General features: G+C 44.1%; 1 protein-coding gene across 2 annotated transcripts in view; it reads right to left on the reverse strand.

Annotated features, from left to right (window-relative positions):
• LOC132868531 (alpha-1,6-mannosylglycoprotein 6-beta-N-acetylglucosaminyltransferase B-like) overlaps positions 1–23,202 on the reverse strand; it is a 569,499-nt gene that overhangs the window by 323,110 nt on the left and 223,187 nt on the right. For both annotated transcript variants that reach the window (XM_060901478.1, XM_060901476.1), the window contains exon 5: positions 1,201–1,219. In XM_060901478.1, coding sequence (XP_060757461.1) covers positions 1,201–1,219 — 19 coding nt within the window. The remainder of the gene's footprint in view (positions 1–1,200; positions 1,220–23,202) is intronic.

Genomic DNA, 23,202 nt, shown 5'->3' on the forward strand with positions numbered 1-23,202 from the left:
GTCAGAGACAAAAAATTAGCACCCTGGTATAATGATGACACTCGCACATTAAAACAGACCACTCGAAAATTGGAACGTAAATGGCGTCAAACAAAATTGGTAGCATTCAAATTAGCTTGGAAGGAGAGCTTCCTGAAGTATAGAAAAGCTTTTAGTGCTGCGAGATCAACATATTTCTCCTCCCTAATAGAAGATAACAAAAATAATCCTAGATTCCTATTTAATACTGTAGCAAAATTAACCAGGAATAAGTCCACTATCAACACATGCACACCTGCAGTATGTAGTAGCAACGACTTCATGAATTTTTTTAATGACAAAATTGAGAATATCCGACAAAAAATTCAAACTACTAATTTAAGGTTAGACAATGAAAGTGACCTTGTAGTTAACAATATAACTGTATCAGATCATCAGTTAGAATGTTTTACTCCCCTAAAAGAAACTGAATTACTTTAATTAATCTCTACATCAAAAGCCTCAACTTGCGTACTAGATCCCTTACCGACACATCTATTCAAACAGATAATGCCTGGAGTAATTGAACCGCTTCTAAAAATCTCATCTCATTATCTCTAGCTGCTTTATCCTTCTACAGGCAAGCTGGAGCCTATCCCAGCTGACTACGGGCGAAAGGCGGGGTACACCCTGGACAAGTCGCCAGGTCATCACAGGGCTGACACATAGACACAGACAACCATTCACACTCACGGTCAATTTAGAGTCACCAGTTAACCTAACCTGCATGTCTTTGGACTGTGGGGGAAACCGGAGCACCCAGAGGAAACCCACGCGGACACGGGGAGAACATGCAAACTCCACACAGAAAGGCCCCTCGCCGGCCCCAGGGCTCGAACCCAGGACCTTCTTGCTATGAGGCGACAGCGCTAACCACTACACCACCGTGCCGCCCGCTTCTAAAAATAATAAATTCTTCTCTTATGATTGGCTATGTACCCAAATCCTTTAAACTAGCAGTTATCAAACCCCTGATTAAAAAAACTGACCTTGATCCCTGTCAGCTGTCCAATTATTGGCCAATATCAAACCTCCCCTTTATCTCCAAGATCCTTGAAAAAGCTGTGGCACAGCAGTTATGCTCATATTTACATAGGAATAACATCCATGAAATGTATCAGTCAGGATTTAGACCTCATCATAGCACAGAGACAGCACTGGTTAAAGTAGTAAACGACCTACTGTTGGCATCTGATCAGGGCTGTGTCTCGCTACTTGTGTTGCTTGACCTTAGTGCAGCATTTGATACCATTGATCATTCCATTCTTCTGGATAGACTAGAAAATGTTGTGGGAGTTAAGGGAATGGTCCTCTCCTGGCTCAGGTCTTATCTAACTGATCGTTATCAGTATGTTGATATAAATGGTGATATTTCTAGACGTACTGAGGTAAAGTTTGGTGTTCCACAAGGTTCTGTCTTGGGTCCACTGCTTTTTTCTCTATATATGTTACCTCTGGGCGATATTATTCGTAAACATTGTATTAGTTTCCACTGTTATGCTGATGACACACAGTTGTATGTCTCTGCAAAACCTGATGAGAGACACCAGCTTAATTGAATTGAGGAATGTGTTAAGGACATTAGACACTGGATGCTTATTAATTTCCTTCTGCTTAACTCTGACAAGACTGAAGTACTTGTGCTAGGACCACATACAGCTAGAAGTAAGTTTTCTGATTACACAATAACTCTGGATGGCCTTTCTGTTTCTTCACGTGCAGCAGTAAAAGACCTCGGAGTGATTATTGACCCCAGTCTTTCATTCGAAACTCACATTGATAACATCACCCGGATAGCTTTCTTTCATCTTAGAAATATTGCAAAGATAAGAAATTTAATGTCATTGCATGATGCAGAAAAACTAATCCATGCTTTCGTTACCTCCAGGTTGGATTATTGTAATGCCTTACTGTCTGGATGTTCCAATAAGTGCATAAACAAGCTCCAGTTAGTTCAAAATGCAGCAGCAAGAGTCCTTACTAGAACTAGAAAATATGACCACATCACGCCTGTCTTATCCACACTGCATTGGCTCCCAATCAAATTTTGTATTGATTATAAAATACTACTATTGACCTTTAAAGCACTACATGGTCTCGCACCACAGTACCTGAGTGAACTTCTGCTCCTCTATGACCCGCCACGCCTACTTAGATCAAAAGGTGCAGGCTATCTGCTGGTACCTCGTATAGTGAAGGCTACATCAGGGGGCAGAGCCTTTTCTTACAAAGCCCCACTGTTATGGAACAGCCTTCCAAGTAATGTTCAGGAATCAGACACAGTCTCAGCATTTAAGTCTAGGCTGAAAACATATCTGTTTAGTCAAGCCTTTTGTTAATGGTGTTTATGAGGTAAAGGAGTAGATCTGGAGGGTCCTCAGACATAGAGTGTTTTGGTAAACTGGGATGTATGGATGCTGTCAGTCCCCACTCGCTTGCTCACTCGAGTTTGTTGACGGTGTAGTGGCTGGCTGCTTTATGTCCCGGGGCTCCCTCATGCCTGTGTTACCTTCTGGCTCTCTCCTTTTAGTTATGCTGTCATAGTTAGTTGCCGGAGTCCCTGCTTGTACTTGGTGCAATATGTATACTGTTCCTACTTATTCAGGTGACATTGGGCATACCTAACCACCTGTGTTTTCTTTCCCTCCCCCCCACCCCAAATCTGTCCCTCTGAGTTACATGGAGTCAACAGGAAATCTTTTGGTGGAGACGGTGGGGACCTCGACTGGCTATCGTAGCCTGCAGGGAATCGGCCGTCAGACATTCTGTCGCATGTCCCAGACCTGGTGAAATGTAACTGAATTGTCTTGGCCAGGCCTAAGGGTCCCATCTGCATCTCATCATTGCTGAGGAGTGTGCTCCCATCACCCAATCAAGCATCCAGCCAGAGCAGGTCATGATATATTTTACCATATTAACATGCCATTGTGTGTTATGCCTGATGTAAAGACTCTCGTCTCTGCGAGCCTACCACACAGATTTAATACTTGTCATTTTTAGGGCATACCTAACAACGTGTTTTCTTTCTCTCTCTCTTCCCCCCCCATCTGTCCCTCTGAGTTACATGTTGATCCTGGGATTGAGATGCTGCCCTCTTCTGCCCCTCGGACCTGCTTGATCCATCCTGGTGCCCTGTGTCTGGTCGGAGTTTTATCACCCCACTCCTGTGAAGGACGGCCCCATGAGGACAGTTGAGGGTTATACCTGTTAAAACTGTTAATATTATAGCCAGGCTGTCTGTTGTTGCCCAAATGAGGATGGGTTCCCTTTTGAGTCTGGTTCCTCTCGAGGTTTCTTCCTCATGTTGTCTGAGGAAGTTTTTCCTTGCCACCGTCGCCACAGGCTTGCTCATTGGGGATAGATTAGGGATAAAATTAGCTCATGTTTTAAGTCGTTCAAATTCTGTAAAGCTGCTTTGCGACAATGTTTATTGTTAAAAGCGCTGTACAAATAAACTTGATTTGATTTGATTTAGAATTGGAAGGGTTCAATTAATTTTTTTTTTCTTGGCATGGACTTGACTTATAAGCACAGTCCATATTTTTTTAATAGGGTTGAAGTCAGGACTTGTTTTAAGCTTAATATTAGCCTGCTTTATCCTCCACAACCAGCTCTGATGCTTGTTTGGGTTCATTGTCCTGTTGTAACTCCCAAGTCATGTTCACGTTTCTGATGGTTTATGCTGAAGAATTCTGAGGTAGTTCTCCTTCTTCATTATTCCATCCACTTTGTGCAATGAACCAGTTCTGCTGGCAGCAAAACAACCCCAGAATAAGGATGATCCTACCACCACCACCACCAGCTAGTACAGTGTGGGGGTAATTGTGGCCAAACAACTCAATCTGTGTCTCATCTGACCATACAGCTATCCTCCAGAAGGCTTTATCTTTCAGCTTCAAACTTTAGTTAAGCTTGAAGGTGTCAATTTTGGAGCAAGGGGTTATTTCTTGGATAGCAGCCTCTTAGTCCATGGTGATCTGAACTGTAGACAGTGATCCATCAGCTTCCAGTTCATGGCAGGGCTGTGCCATGGTGGTTCCCAGGTTGTTCCTGACCATCCAAACCAATTTCCTTTCAGCTGAGGGTGACAGTTTGGGTTTTCTTGAAGCAAAGTGGCTTGGCAAAGTGACTACACCTCACAATAACTTGGAGACAATTGTTTGAACTGATCTTGGAATTTGCAGTTGTTTAGAAATGGCTCCAAGAGACATTCTGGAGCTGTGTATATCTGCAATCCTTTTTCTCAGATCTGCACTGAGCTCCTTGGACTTTCCCATTTTACTGTGTGTTAGTCAATCCAATGAATGCTGTAAACAAACCCTTTTTATGAAGGCGCAGAGAAGCTACCAGCTGTAGTCAATCATGATCACTAACAGGAAGAGACCTCGGCCTTGGCAAGATAAGAGACATTTTGGAAGTTTAAGCACCTCTGAATTAATAATCTAAGTGAGCGTATGTACATTTTTGACACAGTATGTATAATTTTGACCCTGTGCTGATTTCAGAAAACCCAAAGAAAATTAAAACTTGTGCACCAAATTCTATTGTTGTTTGTTTTTTCAAATTAAAGATGCATGCTGTACATTCTGCCACAGAAAAAGAACAGTTCAAAGAAATTATTGAAAGCCAGAATATTGCCATGACATTCATATCCAAGATGACGTTCATGTCACTGTATGTAAACTTCTGACCACAACTGTAAGTTCCTTAACATATGGAAAAACCAATTATTTTGAGTTTCTTCCTTATTTGAAATGAAGTTCAGCTTGTTTGCACACAAAGGCCCTTATTCATAAAGGAAGCAAGTTCATTTTTGAGCACATGGAATCATGTATTAATAAATATGCATTGAATCTTGAAACTGTTGTATGACATTAAAGACCTCAAATGATGACTCAGTCCCTGATTTACGTACCATATGCAGAGGACATGCCACAAATTACCCTCAAAAACATCCAATTTACATGAAACGTGTTGGACTAATGAGCCAGTTAAAAGAAAGTGTTGAGCAGACTATCAAGCTACAAGGAAATCTGAGGAGAAAAAGAGCCCTGTATGGTCTGAGAAAAGCAGTAAATGTAAGAAGGATGTAAAAAAAAAATAATTGCCTTTCCTTTTGTAGATGTGGACAATGTTGGCGTCTTTGAAGTCTTGGGGAATTTTTTCTTCATTCCACATATGCCTCTTTTCCACCAAATCAGTTCCAGGGCTGGTTCGGGGCCAGTGCTGGTTCACAACTTGTTCAACTTGCGAGCCAGCTGAGAACCAGTTTGCTTTTCCATAGCTCGCAGTGCTAAGGGGAGACACGTCATTACGTCGCTGTATACGTCAGTTACATTGCTGTATACGTCATTACGTCGCTGTATACGTCAGTTACGTCGCTACGTTTGCATAAACCTTGGCGCGAATATCGAAGCAAAAACAACACGGAAGAAGCAGCAGCAGCAACAACAACAATAATAATGGATGACTTCGCGTTTGTACAGCTGCTGCTTCTTGTCGCTTAAAAATGGCGATCTTTCGCGGTCTTGTTATTGTTGTTGGTCTTAACAACTCCACCCCCCCCCGCTGACGTAAGCGGTTCTTTCCTCTGGCCCAGCAGAGAGTTGGTGCTAGCCTGGAACCGGTTTTTCTGGCCCCAGAGCCAGTTCTTTATCAGTGGAAACAGAAAACCTGGTTCCAAACTAAGCACTGGCCCCAAACCAGCCCTGGAACTGCTTTGGTGGAAAAGGGGCAATAGTCTGGAAGAGGTTGGTCAGCTGTAAGAGGGTGGATGGTCCAGCTGCTTTGAACACTTCAGCAGGGATTGCATCTGAGCCCGGGGCTTTGCCACTGGACATCTGAGAGACGGCCTTCTTTACTTCCAAAAAAGTAGGTAGGGAGTCGAGCTCATGGTTTATCTCTACCTGAGGCAGTCGAGCAATGGCTTCACTGTTGATCAAGGATGGCCAATTTAATACACTATGAAAGTGTTCTGCCCATCTTTCCAGTATCTGTCATTTCTCTGTAAGTAGTGTTTGGCCATCAGCGCTGTAGAGGGGGGATGATCCAGAGGACTGCAGACCATAGATGGCCTTCAGTGCATCATAGAATCACTTCAGGTTCTGCCTGTCCGCATAACTCTGAATCTCATCTGCCTTTGTGCTCAGTCAGGAGTCTTGCATTTGTTCAAAAGTAATTATCATCCATCTATCATCAGTGAAGTGATTCTAATTAATATCATTAAAGGTAGAAAAAGATCTGACATGATATTGGTTTCATTTTTTTACATCACAAAACCCTGTGATTTTAATAAGGATATGTAAACTTTTATAGCCACCGGAAATGTTGATACCTGCTATAATTAAGCAAGATCACAGGAGCAAAAGTGCTGTTGTACTGAATTACCTGTGGTTCTCGACCTACAGACAAACCACAACCATGCTGATATTCAGTACAACAGCATGATTGCAAATGTGATATAGTTTTTATACAACAGTTCTATAAAGAAGATATTTATATTGATTAACTGGCATGCCAGACACAATATGGGCAAATATTTTGCTTATTTCTGCTCTGTCAACGAAAATTGCATGTTGCCATGCCAACACACACGAGAGCCTATAGTAAATATAGTAACAGTTTCACTAAAACAAACTATTGCTACAATTGTAATTTTATATCGTGAACACAGAAAAGAGGAGTGATACAAACATTGAAATGTCCCAGAGCTGTTATACTAAATATTAAAGCCGCAAGCGGCCTTGACGGGCCCTCGCGCCAGCGGCCAAGGGGGGCGGGGGCATGAGTCCCCGCGAAATACCTTCCACAGCTTCTTCGGCAAGAGACATTACTCCCGCAATGGCGACAAAGCACAGAATTGGACACATGGCAACGATAGGGTCTCGCACTGTACGGTGCTCGGGCCCTAATAATAATAGCGCCCCAATAAGGGTCTTGTGAAGAGTTTGCTTGCCAAGTTTGACAAATCAGAAGCTGCAATATCATTTCTGCCATAACCAGCACCCCCAGGGGCGAAAGTGCACAAAATTTGGCGTACTTGTCAGGTGAGCTACGAAGAGTTTGCATATGAAGTTTGATGACAATTGAGTAAATAGAAGTTGAGATACAGATTTTTGAAGAATAAAATTTTTGGTTTTTCCCATGTCAGTAGGTGGCGCTATGCTGTACATGAGCGATAATGAGTTGGAAAAATAAGTGTCTACAACAGCAACGCACTATCACAAGGTAGTGGTGTGAAGGAAAAGCATTATGGAATTATTTACCAAAAACCCGTTTTGGAGCAATTGCGTCTGCCAAAAACAGCGCCCCCCATGGACGAAAATTCCCAAAATGTGGTATACATGACATGGGAGGTAGTAAGAGGGTGGCCGTGAAGTTTGACCAAATTTGAGGAAAGATTGGAATTTTTGCCCAAAAATAGCGCCCCCAGTGGCAAAATATCACAGAAAGTGGGTAACATGTCAGAAGCCCAATGAGTGATCTGCGTGTGAAGTATGAGCAGTTTTGAGCAAGTAGAAGATTTATGAATTTTTAAGCATGTAAAATGTTGAATTGAAAATTGATTGACGTATAACTTCTGAACGGTTTATGCTACGTGAAATGTATTTAGTACCTTTTGTCAGCCATGTCTGTAGATGATGTGGATCAATTTTGGTGACATTCCTATGAACGGTCTAGGAGGAGTTGCGCCGTCTTCGTGGCCATGCATTTCGCACAAAAGTGAAATTACCTCACTTCCTGTTGGGCGTGGCTAATGCCTTGGCATTACATTATTGTCCGGCTTAGTGAGATACATATGCGTACCAAATGGCATGCCACTACTACAAACTACATGGCAACCAGGCACCTTAATGCGGGAGGCCAAAATCACAACGAGTTAGGGGGCGCTATAGAGGCCCTGAGGCCCGCCTGGACCTGGGCTTCTGGTTCTCAGTAGCGGTGGCAGTCTAAGAAAAAGGAGCCAAATTTCGTGCGTTGTCGACCATGGCAAGCGCCCCAATAAGGGTCTTGTAAAGAGTTTGCTTGGCAAGTTTGACAAATCAGAAGCTGCAATATCATTTTTGCCATAACCAGCACCCCCAGGGGCAAAAGTGCACAAAATTTGGCGTAGACGTCAGGTGAGCTATGAAGAGTTTGCGTATGAAGTTTGATGACAATTGAGTAAATAGAAGAGGAGATATAGATTTTTGAAGAATAAATTTTTTGGTTTTTCCCATGTCAGTAGGTGGCGCTATGCTGTACATGAGCGATTATGAGTTGGAAAAGTAAGTGTCTACAACAGCAACGCACTATCACAAGGTAGTGGTGTGAAGGAAAAGCATTATGGAATTATTTACCAAAAACCCGTTTTGGAGCAATTGCGTCGGCCAAAAACAGCGCCCCCCATGGACGAAAATTCCCAAAATGTGGTATACATGACATGGGAGGTAGTAAGAGGGTGGCCGTGAAGTTTGACCAAATTTGAGGAAAGATTGGATTTTTTGCCCAAAAATAGCGCCCCCAGTGGCGAAATATCACAGAAATTGGCTAACATGTCAGAAGCCCAATGAGTGATTTGCGTGTGAAGTATGAGCAGTTTTGAGCAATCAGAAGATTTGTTATGAATTTTTAAGCATGTAAAATTTTGCATCGAAAATTGATTGACGTATAACTTCCGAACGGTTAATCCTACGTGAAACGTATTTAGTAAGTTTTGTCAGCCATGTCTGTAGATGATGTGTCTCAATTTTGGTGACATTCCTATGAACGGTCTAGGAGTTGCTGCGCCGTCTTCGTGGCCATGCATGTCGCACAAAAGTGAAATTACCTCACTTCCTGTTGGGCGTGGCTAATGCATTGGCATTACATTTTTGTCCGGCTTAGTGAGATACATAAGCGTACCAAATGGCATGCCACTACTACAAACTACATGGCAACCAGGCACCTTAATGCGGGAGACCAAAATCACAACGACTTAGGGGGCGCTATAGAGGCCCTGAGCCCCGGCCAAGTTTGGGCTTTTGGGTCTGAGTAGCGGTGGCAATTCTCGGAACTGGTGCCAAATTTCATGCGTTTTCGCCCATGGCAAGTGCCCCGAAAATGACCCAACAGCGGAGAAAAATAAAGAAGACGGAAGAATAATTAAAGCCGCAAGCGGCCTCGACGGGCCCTCGCGCCAGCGGCCAAGGGGGGCGGGGGCACGCTTCCCCGCGAAATACCTTCCACAGCTTCTGCGGCAAGAGACATTACTCCCACAATGGCGACAAAGCACAGAATTGGACACATGGCAACAATAGGGTCTCGCACTGTACGGTGCTCGGGGCCTAATAATAATAATAATAATAATTAAAGCCGCAAACGGCCTCGACGGGCCCTCGCGCCAGCGGCCAAGGGGGGCGGGGGCATGCGTCCCCGCGAAATACCTTCCACAGCTTCTTCGGCAAGAGACATTACTCCCACAATGGCGACAAAGCACAGAATTGGACACAGAGTACACGGTGCGCTGAGATGTTGTCATGGACAGAACATTTTATGCCATGGCTTCCCAACCAAATTAATGTATTTACCTCATCAGTCACCAAGCTATAGCTACATAGGATTGTCTTCTGTTAGACATCTATTAGTCTGTATGTAACGCTACAACACTTGCACCCGACTGCCTACCCATTCCCCACAAGTCATGTGTGTTTAAGGCAACCAAAACAACATACTCCTGGTGCCTCATGATTGTAAACACCTCTCCTGCAACTGCTACAGCGCAATGAGCGCCCCCAGTGGTGAAAGTTCACCAAATTTGGTATACATGTCAAGGGACCTATGCAGAGTTGTTTTGTCAAGTTTGATCAAGTTTGTCTAATCAGAAGCCGAGATATAAATTGTTGCCTGAAAACAGCGCCCCCAGTGGCAAAAGTTCACAAAATTTGGCACATATGTCAGGTGACTTGTTAAGAGTGTGCGAATCAAGTTTGAGCAAGATTGAGAAAATAGAAGATGAGATATTGATTTTTGAAGAATAAATTTTTTTGGTTTTTCCCATGTCAGTAGGTGGCGCTATGCTGTACATGAGCGATTATGAGTTGGAAAAGTAAGTGTCTACAACAGCAACGTACTATCACAAGGTAGTGGTGTGAAGGAGAAGCATTATGGAATTATTTACCAAAAACCCGTTTTGGAGCAATTGCGTTGGCCAAAAACAGCGCCCCCCATGGACGAAAATTCCCAAAATGTGGTGTACATGACATGGGAGGTAGTAAGAGGGTGGCCGTGAAGTTTGACCAAATATGAGGAAAGATTGGATTTTTTGCCCAAAAATAGCGCCCCCAGTGGCGAAATATCACAGAAATTGGGTCACATGTCAGATGCCCAATGCCTGATTTGCGTGTGAAGTATGAGCAGTTTTGAGCAATTTGAAGATTTGTTATGAATTTTTAAGCATGTAAAATTTTGCATTGAAAATTGATTGACGTATAACTTCTGAACGGTTTACACTACGTGAAAAGTATCTAGGAACTTTTGTCAGCCATGTCTATAGATGATGTGTATCAATTTTGGTGACATTCCTCTGAAGGGTCAAGGAGGAGTTGCGCCGTCTTCGTGGCCATGCATTTCGCACAAAAGTGAAATTACCTCACTTCCTGTTGGGCGTGGCTAATGCATTGGCATTACATTTTTGTCCGGCTTAGTGAGATACATATGCGTACCAAATGGCATGCCACTACTACAAACTACATGGCAACCAGGCACCTTAATGCGGGAGGCCAAAATCACAACGAGTTAGGGGGCGCTATAGAGGCCCTGAGGCCCGCCTGGATCTGGGCTTCTCGTTCTCAGTAGCGGTGGCAGTCTAAGAAAAAGGAGCCAAATTTCGTGCGTTGTCGACCATGGCAAGCGCCCCAATAAGGGTCTTGTAAAGAGTTTGCTTGCCAAGTCTGACAAATCAGAAGCTGCAATATCATTTCTGCCATAACCAGCACCCCCAGGGGCAAAAGTGCATAAAATTTGGCGTACATGTCAGGTGAGCTATGAAGAGTTCGCGTATGAAGTTTGATGACAATTGAGTAAATAGAAGATGAGATATAGATTTTTGAAGAATAAATTTTTTGGTTTTTCCCATGTCAGTAGGTGGCGCTATGCTGTACATGAGCGATTATGAGTTGGAAAAGGAAGTGTCTACAACAGCAACGTACTATCACAAGGTAGTGGTGTGAAGGAAAAGCATTATGGAATTATTTACCAAAAACCCGTTTTGGAGCAATTGCGACGGCCAAAAACAGCGCCCCCCATGGACGAAAATTCCCAAAATGTGGTATACATGACATGGGAGGTAGTAAGAGGGTGGCCGTGAAGTTTGACCAAATTTGAGGAAAGATTGGATTTTTTGCCCAAAAATAGCGCCCCCAGTGGCGAAATATCACAGAAATTGGGTAACATGTCAGAAGCCCAATGAGTGATTTGCGTGTGAAGTATGAGCAGTTTTGAGCAATCAGAAGATTTGTTATGAATTTTTAAGCATGTAAAATTTTGCATCGAAAATTGATTGACGTATAACTTCTGAACGGTTAATCCTACGTGAAACGTATTTAGTAACTTTTGTCAGCCATGTCTGTAGATGATGTGTATCAATTTTGGTGACATTCCTATGAACGGTCTAGGAGGAGTTGCGCCGTCTTCGTGGCCATGCATTTCGCACAAAAGTGAAATTACCTCACTCCCTGTTGGGCGTGGCTAATGCATTGGCAATACATTTTTGTCCGGCTTAGTGAGATACATATGCGTACCAAATGGCATGCCACTACTACAAACTATATGGCAACCAGGCACCTTAATGCGGGAGACCAAAATCACAACGACTTAGGGGGCGCTATAGAGGCCCTGAGCCCCGGCCAAGTTTGGGCTTTAGGGTCTGAGTAGCGGTGGCAATTCTCGGAACTGATGCCAAATTTCGTGCGTTTTCGCCCATGGCAAGTGCCCCGAAAATGGCCCAACAGCGGAGAAAAATAAAGAAGAAGACGGAAGAATAATAATAGTGAACTCTTACAAGAACAATAGGGCCTTCGCCCATAGGGCTCGGGCCCTAATTAAAGCCGCAAGCGGCCTCGACGGGCCCTCGCGCCAGCGGCCAAGGGGGGCGGGGGCATGCGTCCCCGCGAAAAACCTTCCACAGCTTCTTCGGCAAGAGACATTACACCCACAATGGCGACAAAGCACAGAATTGGACACATGGCAACAATAGGGTCTAGCACTGCACGGTGCTCGGGGCCTAATAATAATAATAATAAAAAATAATTAAAGCCGCAAGCGGCCTCGACGGGCCCTCGCGCCAGCGGCCAAGGGGGGCGGGGGCACGGTTCCCCGCGAAAAACCTTCCACAGCTTCTGCGGCAAGAGACATTACTCCCACAATGGCGACAAAGCACAGAATTGGACACATGGCAACAATAGGGTCTCGCACTGTACGGTGCTCGGGGCCTAATAATAATAATAATAATAATCCTTCAAAAACAATAGGGTCTCGCACTGTACGGTGCTCGGGCCCTAATAATAATCATAATAACTAGAAACTATATGCCAAGCAGGCACCTTAATGAGAGGGGCAAAAATCACAACACGTTAGGGGGCGCTATAGAGGCCCTGAGGCCCGCCTGGATCTGGGCTTCTGGTTCTCAGAAGCGGTGGCAGTCTAAGAAAAAGGAGCCAAATTTCGTGCGTTGTCGACCATGGCAAGCGCCCCAATAAGGGTCTTGTAAAGAGTTTGCTTGCCAAGTTTGACAAATCAGAAGCTGCAATATCATTTTTGCCAAATTTGGCGTACATGTCAGGTGAGCTATGAAGAGTTTGCGTATGAAGTTTGATGACAATTGAGTAAATAGAAGATGAGATATAGATTTTTGAAGAATAAATTTTTTGGTTTTTCCCATGTCAGTAGGTGGCGCTATGCTGTACATGAGCGATTATGAGTTGGAGAAATAAGTGTCTACAACAGCAACGTACTATCACAAGGTAGTGGTGTGAAGGAAAAGCATTATGGAATTATTTACCAAAAACCCGTTTTGGAACAATTGCGTCGGCCAAAAACAGCGCCCCCCATGGAGGAAAATTCCCAAAATGTGGTATACATGACATGGGAGGTAGTAAGAGGGTGGCCGTGAAGTTTGACCAAATTTGAGGAAAGATTGGATTTTTTGCCCAAAAATAGCGCCCCCAGTGGCGAAACATCACAGAAATTGGGTAGCATGTCAGAAGCCCAATGAGTGATTTGCGTGTGAAGTATGAGCAGTTTTGAGCAATTAGAAGATTTGTTATGAATTTTTAAGCATGTAAAATTCTGCATTGAAAATTGATTGACGTATAAGTTCTGAACGGTTTACCCTACGTGAAATCTATTTAGCAACTTTTGTCAGCCATGTCTGTAGATGAAGTGTATCAATTTTGGTGACGTTCCTATGAACGGTCTAGGAGGAGTTGCGCTGTCTTCGTGGCCATGCATTTCGCACAAAAGTGAAATTACCTCACTTCCTGTTGGGCGTGGCTAATGCATTGGCATTACATTTTTGTCCAGCTTAGTGAGATACATATGAGTACCAAATGGCATGCCACTACTACAAACTACATGGCAACCAGGCACCTTAATGCGGGAGGCCAAAATCACAACGAGTTAGGGGGCGCTATAGAGGCCCTGAGGCCCGCCTGGATCTGGGCTTCTGGTTCTCAGTAGCGGTGGCAGTCTAAGAAAAAGGAGCCAAATTTCGTGCGTTGTCGACCATGGCAAGCGCCACAATAAGGGTCTTGTAAAGAGTTTGCTTGCCAAGTTTGACAAATCAGAAGCTGCAATATCATTTCCGCCATAACCAGCACCCCCAGGGGCGAAAGTGCACAAAATTTGGCGTACATGTCAGGTGAGCTATGAAGAGTTTGCTTATGAAGTTTGATGACAATTGAGTAAATAGAAGATGAGATATAGATTTTTGAAGAATAAATTTTTTGGTTTTTCCCATGTCAGTAGGTGGCGCTACGCTGTACATGAGCGATTATGAGTTGGAAAAATAAGTGTCTACAACAGCAACGCACTATCACAAGGTAGTGGTGTGAAGGAAAAGCATTATGGAATTATTAACCAAAAACCCGTTTTGGAGCAATTGCGTCGGCCAAAAACAGCGCCCCCCATGGACGAAAATTCCCGAAATGTGGTATACATGACATGGGAGGTAGTAAGAGGGTGGCTGTGAAGTTTGACCAAATTTGAGGAAAGATTGGATTTTTTGCCCAAAAATAGCGCCCCCAGTGGCGAAATAGCACAGAAATTGGGTAACATGTCAGAACCCCAATGAGTGATTTGCGTGTGAAGTATGAGCAGTTTTGAGCAATTAGAAGATTTGTTATGAATTTTTAAGCATGTAAAATTTTGCATCGAAAATTGATTGACGTATAAGTTCTGAACGGTTTATGGTACGTGAAACGTATTTAGTAACTTTTGTCAGCCATGTCTGTAGATGATGTCTATCAATTTTGGTGACATTTCCATGAACGGTCTAGGAGGAGTTGCGCCGTCTTCGTGGCCATGCATTTCGCACAAAAGTGAAATTACCTCACTTCCTGTTGGGTGTGGCTAATGCATTGGCATTACATTTTTGTCCGGCTTAGTGAGATACATATGTGTACCAAATGGCATGCCACTACTACAAACTACATGGCAACCAGGCACCTTAATGCGGGAGACCAAAAGAACAACGACTTAGGGGGCGCTATAGAGGCCCTGAGCCCCGGCCAAGTTTGGGCTTTTGGTTCTCAGTAGCGGTGGCAATTCTCGGAACTGGTGCCAAATTTCGTGCGTTTTCGCCCATGGCAAGCGCCCCGAAAATGGCCCAACAGCGGAGAAAAATAAAGAAGACGACGACGGAAGAATAATAATAGTGAACTCTTACAAGAACAATAGGGCCTTCGCCCATAGGGCTCGGGCCCTCATAGGGCTCGGGCCCTAATTAAAGCCGCAAGCGGCCTCGACGGGCCCTCGCGCCAGCGCCCAAGGGGGGCGGGGGCATGAATCCCCGCGAAAAACCTTCCACAGCTTCTTCGGCAAGAGACATTACACCCACAATGGCGACAAAGCACAGATTTGGACACATGGCAACAATAGGGTCTCGCACTGTACGGTGCTCGGGGCCTAATTATAATGGTTCTCAGTAGCGGTGGCAGTCCAAGAAAAAGGGGCAAAATTTCGTGCGTTGTCGACCATGGCAAGCGCCCCAATAAGGGTCTTGTAAAGAGTTTGCTTGCCAAGGTTGACAAATCAGAAGCTGCAATATCATTTCTGCCTTAACCAGCAGCCCCAGGGGCGAAAGTGCACAAAATTTGGCCTATATGTCAGGTGAGCTATGAAGAGTTTGCGTATGAAGTTTGATGACAATTGAGTAAATAGAAGATGAGATATAGATTTTTGAAGAATAAATTTTTTGGTTTTTCCCATGTCAGTAGGTGGCGCTATGCTGTACATGAGTGATTATGAGATGGAAAAATAAGTGTCCACAACAGCAACGTACTATCACAAGGTAGTGGTGTGAAGGAAAAGCATTATGGAATTATTTACCAAAAACCCGTTTTGGAGAAACTGCGTCGGCCAAAAACAGCGCCCCCCATGGACGAAAATTCCCAAAATGTGGTATACATGACATGGGAGGTAGTAAGAGGGTGGCCGTGAAGTTTGATCAAATTTGAGGAAAGACTGGAATCTTTGCCCAAAAATAGCGCCCCCAGTGGCGAAATATCACAGAAATTGGGTAACATGTCAGACGCCCAATGAGTGATTTGCGTGTGAAGTATGAGCAGTTGTGAGCAATTAGAAGATTTGTTATGAATTTTTAAGCATGTAAAATTTTGAAGTGAAAATTGATTGACGTATAACTTCTGAACGGTTAATCCTACGTGAAACGTATTTAGCAACTTTTGTCAGCCATGTCTGTAGATGATGTGTATCAATTTTGGTGACATTCCTATGAACGGTCTAGGAGGAGTTGCGCCGTCTTCGTGGCCATGCATTTCGCACAAAAGTGAAATTACCTCACTTCCTGTTGGGCGTGGCTAATGCTTTGGCATAAGATTTTTGTCCGGCTTGGTGAGATACATATGCGTACCAAATGGCATGCCACTACTACAAACTACATGGCAACCAGGCACCTTAATGCGGGAGACCAAAATCACAACGACTTAGGGGGCGCTATAGAGGCCCTGAGGCCCGCCTGGATCTGGGCTTCTGGTTCTCAGTAGCGGTGGCATTCTAAGAAAAAGGAGCCAAATTTCGAGCGTTGTCGACCATGGCAAGCGCCCCAATAAGGGTCTTGTAAAGAGTTTGCTTGCCAAGGTTGACAAATCAGAAGCTGCAATATCATTTCTGCCATAACCAGCACCCCCAGGGGCGAAAGTGCACAAAATTTGGCGTATATGTCAGGTGAGGTATGAAGAGTTTGCGTATGAAGTGTGATGAAAATTGAGTAAATAGAAGATGAGATATAGATTTTTGAAGAATAAATTTTTCGGTTTTTCCCATGTCAGTAGGTGGCGCTATGCTGTACATGAGCGATTATGAGTTGGATAAATAAGTGTCTACAACAGCAACGTACTTTCACAAGGTAGTGGTGTGAAGGAAAAGCATTATGGAATTAATAACCAAAAACCCATTTTGGAGAAATTGCGTCGGCCAAAAACAGCGCCCCCCATGGACGAAAATTCCCAAAATGTGGAATACATGACATGGGAGGTAGTAAGAGGGTGGCCGTGAAGTTTGACCAAATTTGAGGAAAGATTGGATTTTTTGCCCAAAAATAGCGCCCCCAGTGGCGAAATATCACAGAAATTGGGTAACATGTCAGAAGCCCAATGAGTGATGTCCGTGTGAAGTATGAGCAGTTTTGAGCAATTAGAAGATTTGTAATGAATTTTTTAGCATGTAAAATTTTGAAGTGAAAATTGATTGACATATAACTTCTGAACGGTTTATCCTACATGAAACGTATTTAGTAACTTTTGTCAGCCATGTCTGTAGATGATGTGTATCAATTTTGGTGACATTCCTATGAACGGTCTAGGAGGAGTTGCTCCGTCTTCGTGGCCATGCATTTCGCACAAAAGTGAAATTACCTCACTTCCTGTTGGGCGTGGCTAATGCATTGGCATTACATTTTTGTCCGGCGTAGTGAGATACATATGCGTACCAAATGGCATGCCAGTACTACAAACTACATGGCAACCAGGCACCTTAATGCGGGAGGACAAAATCACAACGACTTAGGGGGCGCTATAGAGGCCCTGAGCCCCGGCCAAGTTTGGGCTTTTGGTTCTGAGTAGCGGTGGCAATTCTCGGAAGTGGTGCCAAATTTCGTGCGTTTTCGCCCATGGCAAGCGCCCCGAAAATGGCCCAACAGCGGAGAAAAATAAAGAAGAAGAAGAAGAAGAAGACGGAAGAATAATTAAAGCCGCAAGCGGCCTCGACGGGCCCTCGCGCCAGCGGCCAAGGGGGGCGGGGGCATGCGTCCCCGCGAAATACCTTCCACAGCTTCTTTGGCAAGAGACATTACTCCCACAATGGTGACAAAGCACAGAATTGGACACAGAGTACACGGTGCGCTGAGATGTTGTCATGGACAGAACATTTTATGCCATGGCTTCCCAACCAAATTAATGTATTTACCTCATCAGTCACCAAGCTATAGCTACATAGGATTGTCTTCTATTAGACATCTATTAGTCTGTATGTAACGCTACAACACTTGCTCCCGACTGCCTACCCATTCCCCACAAGTCGTGTGTGTTTAAGGCAACCAAAACAACATACTCCTGGTGCCTCATGATTGTAAACACCTCTCCTGCAACTGCTACAGCGCAATGAGCGCCCCCAGTGGTCCACAAGTCATGTGTGTTTAAGGCAACCAAAACAACATACTCCTGGTGCCTCATGATTGTAAACACCTCTCCTGCAACTGCTACAGCGCAATGAGCGCCCCCAGTGGTGAAAGTTCACCAAATTTGGTATACATGTCAAGGGACCTATGCAGAGTTGTTGTGTAAAGTTTGATCAAGTTTGACCAATCAGAAGCCGAGATATAAATTGTTGCCTGAAAACAGCGCCCCCAGTGGCAAAAGTTCACAAAATTTGGCACATATGTCATGTGACCTGTTAAGAGTGTGCATATCAAGTTTGATCAAGATTGAGAAAATAGAAGATGAGATATTGATTTTTGAAGAATAAATTTTTTGGTTTCTCCCATGTCAGTAGGTGGCGCTATGCTGCACATGAGCGATTATGAGTTGGAAAAATAAGTGTCTACAACAGCAACGTACTATCACAAGGTAGTGGTGTGAAGGAGAAGCATTATGGAATTATTTACCAAAAACCTGTTTTGGAGCAATTGCGTTGGCCAAAAACAGCGCCCCCCATGGACGAAAATTCCCAAAATGTGGTGTACATGACATGGGAGGTAGTAAGAGGGTGGCCGTGAAGTTTGACCAAATTTGAGGAAAGATTGGATTTTTTGCCCAAAAATAGCGCCCCCAGTGGCGAAATATCACAGAAATTGGGTAACATGTCAGATGCCCAATGAGTGATTTGCGTGTGAAGTATGAGCAGTTTTGAGCAATTTGAAGATATGTAATGAATTTTTAAGCATGTAAAATTTTGCATTGAAAATTGATAGACGTACAACTTCTGAACGGTTTATTCTACGTGAAACGTATTTAGGAACTTTTGTCAGCCGTGTCTGTAGATGATGTGTATCAATTTTGGTGACATTCCTATGAACGGTCTAGGAGGAGTTGCGCCGTCTTCGTGGCCATGCATTTCGCACAAAAGTGAAATTACCTCACTTCCTGTTGGGCGTGGCTAATGCATTGGCATTACATTTTTGTCCGGCTTAGTGAGATACATATGTGTACCAAATGGCATGCCACTACTACAAACTACATGGCAACCAGGCACCTTAATGCGCGAGGCCAAAATCACAATGAGTTAGGGGGCGCTATAGAGGCCCTGAGGCCCGCCTGGATCTGGGCTTCTGGTTCTCAGTAGCGGTGGGAGTCTAAGAAAAAGGAGCCAAATTTCGTGCGATGTCGACCATAGCAAGCGCCCCAAAAAGGGTCTTGTAAAGATTTTGCTTGCCAAGTTTGACAAATCAGAAGCTGCATTATCATTTCTGCCATAACCAGCACCCCCAGGGGCGAAAGTGCACAAAATTTGGTGTACATGTCAGGTGAGCTATGAAGAGTTTGCGTATGAAGTTTGATGACAATTGAGTAAACAGAAGATGAGATATAGATTTTTGAAGAATAAATTTTTTGGTTTTTCCCATGTCAGTAGGTGGCGCTATGCTGTACATGAGTGATTATGAGATGGAAAAATAAGTGTCCACAACAGCAACGCACTATCACAAGGTAGTGGTGTGAAGGAAAAGCATTATGGAATTATTTACCAAAAACCCGTTTGGGAGAAATTGCGTCGACCAAAAACAGCGCCCCCCATGGACGAAAATTCCCAAAATGTGGTATACATGACATGGGAGGTAGTAAGAGGGAGGCCGTGAAGTTTGACCAAATTTGAGGAAAGATTGGATCTTTTGCCCAAAAATAGCGCCCCCAGTGGCGAAATATCACAGAAATTGGGTACCATGTCAGAAGCCCAATGAGTGATTAGCGTGTGAAGTATGAGCAGTGTTGAGCAATTAGAAGATTTGTTATGAATTTTTTAGCATGTAAAATTTTGAAGTGAAAATTGATTGACGCATAACTTCTGAACGGTTTATCCTACGTGAAACGTATTTAGTAACTTTTGTCAGCCATGTCTGTAGATGATGTGTATCAATTTTGGTGACATTCCTATGAACGGTCTAGGAGGAGTTGCGCCGTCTTCGTGGCCATGCATTTCACACAAAAGTGAAATTACCTCACTTCCTGTTGGGCGTGGCTAATGCATTGGCATTACATTTTTGTCCAGCTTAGTGAGATACATATGCGTACCAAATGGCATGCCACTACTACTAACTACATGGCAACCAGGCACCTTAATGCGGGAGACCAAAATCACAACGACTTAGGGGGCGCTATAGAGGCCCTGAGCGCCGGCCAAGTTTGGGCTTTTGGGTCTGAGTAGCGGTGGCAATTCTCGGAACTGGTGCCAAATTTCGTGCGTTTTCGCCCATGGCAAGTGCCCCGAAAATGGCCCAACAGCGGAGAAAAATAAAGAAGACGGAAGAATAATAATAGTGAACTCTTACAAGAACAATAGGGCCTTCGCCCATAGGGCTCGGGCCCTAATAATAATAATAATAATCCTTCAAAAACAATAGGGTCTCGCACTGAACGGTGCTCGGGCCCTAATAATAATAATAATAATTAAAGCCGCTAGCGGCCTCGACGGGCCCTCGCGCCAGCGGCCAAGGGGGGCGGGGGAATGCGTCCCCGCGAAAGACCTTCCACAGCTTCTTCGGCAAGAGACATTACTCCCACAATGGCGACAAAGCACAGAATTGGACACATGGCAACAATAGGGTCTCGCACTGAACGGTGCTCGGGGGGCGCTATAGAGGCCCTGAGGCCCGCCTGGATCTGGGCTTCTGGTTCTCAGTAGCGGTGGCAGTCTAAGAAAAAGGAGCCAAATTTCGTGCGTTGTCGACCATGGCAAGCGCCCCAATAAGGGTCTTGTAAAGAGTTTGCTTGCCAAGTTTGGCAAATCAGAAGCTGCAATATCATTTCTGCCATAACCAGCACCCCCAGGGGCGAAAGTGCACAAAATTTGGCGTATATGTCAGGTGAGCTATGAAGAGTTTGCGTATGAAGTTTGATGACAATTGAGTAAATAGAAGATGAGATATAGATTTTTGAAGAATAAATTTTTTGGTTTTTCCCATGTCAGTAGGTGGCGCTATGCTGTACATGAGCGATTATGAGTTGGAGAAATAAGTGTCTACAACAGCAACGCACTATCACAAGGTAGTGGTGTGAAGGAAAAGCAGTATGGAATTATTTACCAAAAACCGTTTTGGAGCAATTGCGTCGGCCAAAAACAGCGCCCCCCATGGACGAAAATTCCCAAAATGTGGTTTACATGACATGGGAGGTAGTAAGAGGGTGGCCGTGAAGTTTGACCAAATTTGAGGAAAGATTGGATTTTTTGCCCAAAAATAGCGCCCCCAGTGGTGAAATATAACAGAAATTGGGTAACATGTCAGAAGCCCAATGAGGGATTTGCGTGTGAAGTATGAGCAGTTTTGAGCAATTAGAAGATTTGTTATGAATTTTTAAGCATGTAAAATTTTGCATTGAAAATTGATTGACGTATAACTTCTGAACGGTTTACGCTACGTGAAACTTATTTAGTATCTTTTGTCAGCCATGTCTGTAGATGATGTGTATCAATTTTGGTGACATTCCTATGAACGGTCTAGGAGGAGTTGCGCCGTCTTCGTGGCCATGCATTTCGCACAAAAGTGAAATCACCTCACTTCCTGTTGGGCGTGGCTAATGCATTGGCATTACATTTTTGTCCGGCTTAGTGAGATACATATCCGTACCAAATGGCATGCCACTACTACAAACTACATGGCAACCAGGCACCTTAAAGCGGGAGGCCAAAATCACAACGAGTTAGGGGGCGCTATAGAGGCCCTGAGGCCCGCCTGGATCTGGGCTTTTGGTTCTCAGTAGCGGTGGCAGTCTAAGAAAAAGGAGCCAAATTTCGTGCGTTGTCGACCATGGCAAGCGCCCCAATAAGGGTCTTGAAAAGAGTTTGCTTGCCAAGTTTGACAAATCAGAACCTGCAATATCATTTCCGCCATAACCAGCACCCCCAGGGGCGAAAGAGCACAAAATTTGGCGTACATGTCAGGTGAGCTATGAAGAGTTTGCGTATGAAGTTTGATGACAATTGAGTAAATAGAAGATGAGATATAGATTTTTGAAGAATAAATTTTTTGGTTTTTCCCATGTCAGAAGGTGGCGCTATGCTGTACATGAGCGATTATGAGTTGGAAAAATAAGTGTCTACAACAGGAACGCACTATCACAAGGTAGTGGTGTGAAGGAAAAGCATTATGGCATTATTTACCAAAATCCCGTTTTGGAGCAATTGCGTCGGCCAAAAACAGCGCCCCCCATGGACGAAAATTCCCAAAATGCGGTATACATGACATGGGAGGTAGTAAGAGGGTGGCCGTGAAGTTTGATCAAATTTGAGGAAAGATTGGATTTTTTGCCCAAAAATAGCGCCCCCAGTGGCGAAATATCACAGAAATTGGGTAACATGTCAGAAGCCCAATGAGTGATTTGCGTGTGAAGTATGAGCAGTTTTGAGCAATTAGAAAATTTATGAATTTTTTAGCATGTAAAATTTTGAAGTGAAAATTGATTGACGTATAACTTCTGAACGGTTTATCCTACGTGAAATGTATTTAGTAACTTTTGTCAGCCATGTCTGTAGATGATGTGTATCAATTTTGGTGACATTCCCATGAACGGTCTAGGAGGAGTTGCGCCGTCTTCGTGGCCATGCATTTCACACAAAAGTGAAATTACCTCACTTCCTGTTGGGCGTGGCTAATGCATTGGCATTACATTTTTGTCCGGCTTAGTGAGATACATATGCGTACCAAATGGCATGCCACTACTACAAACTATATGGCAACCAGGCACCTTAATGCGGGAGGCCAAAATCACAACGACTTAGGGGGCGCTATAGAGGCCCTGAGCCCCGGCCAAGTTTGGGCTTTTGGTTCTGAGTAGCGGTGGCAATTCTCGGAACTGGTGCCAAATTTCGTGCGTTTTCGCCCATGGCAAGCGCCCCGAAAATGGCCCAACAGCGGAGAAAAATAAAGAAGAAGAAGAAGGAAGAATAATTAAAGCCGCAAGCGGCCTCAACGGGCCCTCGCGCCAGCGGCCAAGGGGGGCGGGGGCATGCGTCCCCGCGAAATACCCTCCACAGCTTCCTCGGCAAGAGACATTACTCCCACAATGGCGACAAAGCACAGAATTGGACACATGGCAACAATAGGGTCTCGCACTGTACGGTGCTCGGGGCCTAATAATAATAGCGAAAGTGCACAAAATTTGGCGTATATGTCAGGTGAGCTATGATGAGTTTGCGTATGAAGTTTGATGACAATTGAGTAAATAGAAGATGAGATATAGATTTTTGAAGAATAAATTTTTTGGTTTTTCCCATGTCAGT

This window comes from Neoarius graeffei, chromosome 20 (assembly GCF_027579695.1).
Source record: "Neoarius graeffei isolate fNeoGra1 chromosome 20, fNeoGra1.pri, whole genome shotgun sequence".
In the NCBI taxonomy this organism is placed as follows: Eukaryota; Metazoa; Chordata; class Actinopteri; order Siluriformes; family Ariidae; genus Neoarius; species Neoarius graeffei.